This window comes from Zea mays, chromosome 3 (genome assembly GCF_902167145.1).
Source record: "Zea mays cultivar B73 chromosome 3, Zm-B73-REFERENCE-NAM-5.0, whole genome shotgun sequence".
NCBI classification, from domain to species: Eukaryota; Viridiplantae; Streptophyta; class Magnoliopsida; order Poales; family Poaceae; genus Zea; species Zea mays.
The window spans coordinates 34301732-34306390 of record NC_050098.1 but is presented as its reverse complement, the minus strand read 5'-3'; the positions used below and the strand labels follow the sequence as shown (position 1 = coordinate 34306390).

Here is a 4659-nt window from a genome sequence, read left to right as displayed (position 1 = left end):
TAGTTGGTCATATTTTCAAATAAACTCATTTAGTGCCTTAAATAATCAAATTACTCTCGATTTGTTATAGTATATGGGGAATGGAAACGTAATATAAACATAATTGGTGTAGTAGTGTAGTGGTATAGGAGGGTATGCGCGAGAGAGAGGTTGCGAGTTCGAATCTCACCATTTACAAAACATATAAGTTTGATTCAAAATAATAGTAAAAAATGATAGGGCAACGGGTAAGGTAAATAGGGTAGGGTTGTAGAGTTGTTCCTAAAATTTTAAAAATGTTTTGCTGTTTTTTTTTAATTTTTTCGATTCTTAATTTGCCGAGTGTTTTTCTTTGCCGAGTGCTTTTTGACACTCGGCAAAGTCTTTGCCGAGTGTCCGAAAAAAGCACTCGGCAAAGAACCCTTTGCCGATGAAATCTTTGCCGAGTGTTCTTTGCCGAGTGTTACACTCGGCAAAGGCTTTGCCGAGTGTAAAATAGCCTTTGCCGAGTGTCTTAGACACTCGGCAAAGAACGCGATTCCGGTAGTGTATAGACCTACATGTTCAATTTTAGCACAATTATAAAAGTGTTTGCTAACTATTAGATTTTATTCGTTTAGTTGAATTTCCTCGGATAATTCAGATTTGAATTGTAAGTCACTTGAAAAATGAAAATTGTGAATGCAAAGATGATATTCATGTTATTTAGCACAAGTTACGACCTATTTCAGGAGCAGAACAAAATTTTCGAGCACCATGCTTACGAGACAACCGTGAACTTGCCATCTAGTTGTTTTAAAATTGTATAAAACACACAAAATCATGAAATCATGAAACTTGTCGACATGTCATGATATCATATGTAGTGATGGAGTCTTTGCCGAGTGCCTTCTAATACACTCGGCAAAGGAACTGGCAAAAGGGCCCACGGGGGGCTTCTTTTCCGAGGGCCGGTACAGAAGACACTCGGCAAAGAGGAAGCATTTGCCGAGTGTCACGGTGGAACTCAACAAAGTCTCCATCGTCATCTGGCACCGTGACGACGACTTTTATTTACCGAGAATTAGGTGGCACTCGGCAAAGTCTTTGTCGAGTGCCCGACAAAAAATACTCAACAAAGAAGTCGTTGCCGATGTACAGTTCACCAAGAGTTCTTTGCCGAGTGTCACACTTGGCAAAGAGTTACCTAGTGTTTTTTAGGCTTGCCGAGTGCTTCAGGCAAGTGTGCTTTATTACTGACCCAATCATCTTGGGGGTTTTGTATTTAAACCGCATTATATTATTACAGAATTTCCTATATTTTAATAAAAACAACTACTGTTATAAATTTACCATCTGAGCATGGTTTTGTTATCGCTGTTCTTTAATTTTAATTATGATTGGCCAAGACCCAACGACCCGAGTACGTAGTAGACTCTACGCAACATATTCTTATGCGGAGAACATCATGGAGTGGCGCCTGGATTAATTCACGATTCACGAAGCAAAACCATATTATTTGGGGCTAATGATTGAGGTCAAACAACTGGAACTGAGCATATCCTGAACTCGCCTGAGCTACGCGAAAATGATAGGATCGCGAGCAGAGTTCTACCAAGTGTAGGGTGGCAGCTCGTGACCTTGGAGAACATGAGATGAAACTCTCTCTTCATGAGTCACCGTGGACAACTCACAAAACCATAATTCAGGCGGAGGAATTGAAGAATCATGTCACATCGCGTAGATTTATCGGTTGAATTAACTCATCCATTGGCTGTCTTCATGGATAATCAGCCAGCATCATCTGCATGTATTTAATTATATACTACTGCATAATCGTGACCCTTGAGCAATGATACGATTTGATCCGTTTGTAATCAGGGAAGCCACATGCAACGTTCATGATCACCCCTGCTGTCGTCGTCCAACCGTCGGCTCGCCGGCCGCAGTTGCAAGCTTATAAGTACTAACTACTACACAGCCGGAAGAGAAGACAGTGTGCATCAGTCACAACAGACTGCAAGTGATCTGGCTTGGCAGGCAGCGTCCTAGTGTGAGAGACGATGGAGAAGGCGCTGCTGCTCTTGCTGCTCAGCTTGTGCGCCTCTCTGTCTCTGCTCGACGGCGCAGTGGCGCAGCAGTACTGGACGCCGGCCACCGCGACGTTCTACGGCGGGAGCGACGCGTCCGGCACCATGGGTAACACGTCCACCGACTGACCACTTTCTTGCCAACTCTGGCCCACGTGTTCGTCGCATGCACTGATGCTTGTACTTGTCGTGCGCCGTGCGCGTGGCGTGCGCAGGCGGGTCGTGCGGGTACGGCGACCTGTACAGCGCCGGGTACGGGACGCAGACGACGGCACTGAGCACGGCGCTCTACGGCGACGGCGCCTCCTGCGGCGCGTGCTACCTCGTCACCTGCGACGCGTCGCGGACGCAGTACTGCAAGCCGGGGTCTCCTTCCGTCGCCGTCACGGCCACCAACTTCTGCCCGCCCAACTACGGCGACGCGGACGGGTGGTGCAACTCGCCGCGGCAGCACTTCGACATGTCACAGCCGGCCTGGGAGACCATCGGCCTGTACCAGGCCGGCATCATCCCGGTCAACTACCGCCGGGTCCCGTGCCAGCGGTCCGGCGGGATCAGGTTCGGCATCAGCGGGCACGACTACTTCGAGCTTGTGACCATTACCAACGTGGGCGGCGCCGGCGCAGTGGCCGCGGCGTGGGTCATGGGAACCGGCACGGACTGGCTCACCATGAGCCGCAACTGGGGGGAGAACTGGCAGAGCGGGGCCTATCTCACAGGAAAGGCCCTGTCGTTCAAGGTGCAGACGGACGACGGCAAGGTCGTTGTGGCGTATAACGTGGCGCCGGCGAACTGGCAGTTCGGCAGCACCTACCAGGCCTCGGTCAACTTCTACTAGAGTTGGCCCAGTTGGCCCTGGCCGCATCACTTCACATTCAACTGAATGGGCCGTGTTAACTAACAGCCCATAAGTCCCGTAGAGAAACCTTACATTAAACACGTGTATAATTTTTTTAACGTCCATCTAAAGGAAGTTCCATGACGATTTTTAATGAATTTCGTCATACTCTCAGTTTCAAGATGTAATTCGTTTAAATCTGTTTTATATCTATAGCTTTATATGTATTTAGGTGTACAACAACAAATTATATATCTAAAAGTTTAAAAATAACTTATAAATTACTCCATCCGTTCCAATATATTAGTCGTTTTAACACTTTAATTTTGTGTCTGTATTTAAATAGATGTCAATGAATCTAGACACATATATAATACACATAAATCAAATATTGTATGGATCTATTAACACCCTAAAACGAATATTATTTTGGGACGGAAGGATTATAACAAAAATGAGTATTTTTAGCAAGAAAAAAAAGTATTTCACATAATTTAAATTTTACGTTAACCACTCCAACATATGCTGATTAAGGTAAATACATGAATATCCAAACAACCAAATAAGATTCAAGTGAGTTTTATATACATTGTTATACTAGCGATCTGAAGTAAGACTGCACTTAAGGCAGATCTAAATATTGTTAGCAATTTATCCGACTCAAATTAAATAATATATTTAAACAAAAAATATCCTCTCCATATTTAGCGAACCAGCCAACCAGTTAGAACAACTCTAATGACTTGTTTAATTTGGGAGCAAGTGGATCGGAGGAGATTGAGGGGGGGCTAAAATCCCTTACTATTCAAATTGAATAGAAATGGATTTTAGCCCCCTCAATCCTCTTCTCGCAAACACGCCATAAGGCTTCTTAAAATCATTAAGTTTTCCAAGTCACCAACAGTGTTGGGAGGGCCAAAGGATATTTCTCCCACAGTTTCCAAAAAAAATCACACCTAAAAGGCAATTGGCCCCACATAAAATCTCATAGTTTAGGAACCTAGATGAGAATGGTGTAACAGTTTGAGGATCGCATGTTTAATTTATTCTAGAAAGTATATTACTCAAGACATGTGATGCCCCAACATGTTCATAGAAACTGCAACGATTGTCATGATCCAATGGTCGTTTCAACTTAAACTACCCAAAAACCCTCTCAAACTTTGAACCCCAACCAACACCTAGCTTGGACCATGACTGGAATCATTCCTAATCCTCGTTAACGCGTTTGGATCACAAGTCTTTATTGATCTCGACATAAGACCTTTACCTTTTAATCATGTTCCTTTGATAGACAACCTCTTCAACCTAATGAAAACACTCTAATTTCAACTCTCAACTGATAAGGACCTACAACTGATAAGGACCTAAATCTACCTAATGATCTAAACAACACCCTTCCAATCAAACAAAGTAAAAGCAAGCCAACTCTGGTTAACCCGATCATTGTCCTAAGCCAAATCTCAAACTTATCACCTATAAAGTGGTCTATGAGCTTCAAGTTGTTTCTACAACCTTTATGATTTGCATAAGAACCATAATTTCAATCTCTTTATCTTAATTCTAGGAACCCCAAAAATTCATATTTTATTGAACTATCCAATGTACTGATGATAGATTTTCTGCCAAAACATTGATGCAACAGAACTTATTTAGGTGACATGTCTTCCTCTCCCCACCCTAGGCCGACTTGTTAGCATGATATTGATGACTTAGCTACCAGATGAAGTGCCCTACAATATACATTTTTATTGCACAATACATTTCATCTCC

General features: G+C 43.4%; 1 protein-coding gene across 1 annotated transcript; it reads left to right on the top strand.

The window, feature by feature from the left end:
• The first annotated feature begins 1941 nt into the window (after positions 1–1941).
• Positions 1942–3170, top strand: LOC103649941 (expansin-A9). Its single transcript, XM_008675629.3, has 2 exons — positions 1942–2157; positions 2264–3170. The coding sequence occupies exons 1-2, from the start codon at positions 2022–2024 to the stop codon at positions 2884–2886; spliced, it is 759 nt and encodes a 252-aa protein (XP_008673851.1). The 5' UTR covers positions 1942–2021; the 3' UTR covers positions 2887–3170.
• The last annotated feature ends 1489 nt before the right edge of the window (positions 3171–4659 follow it).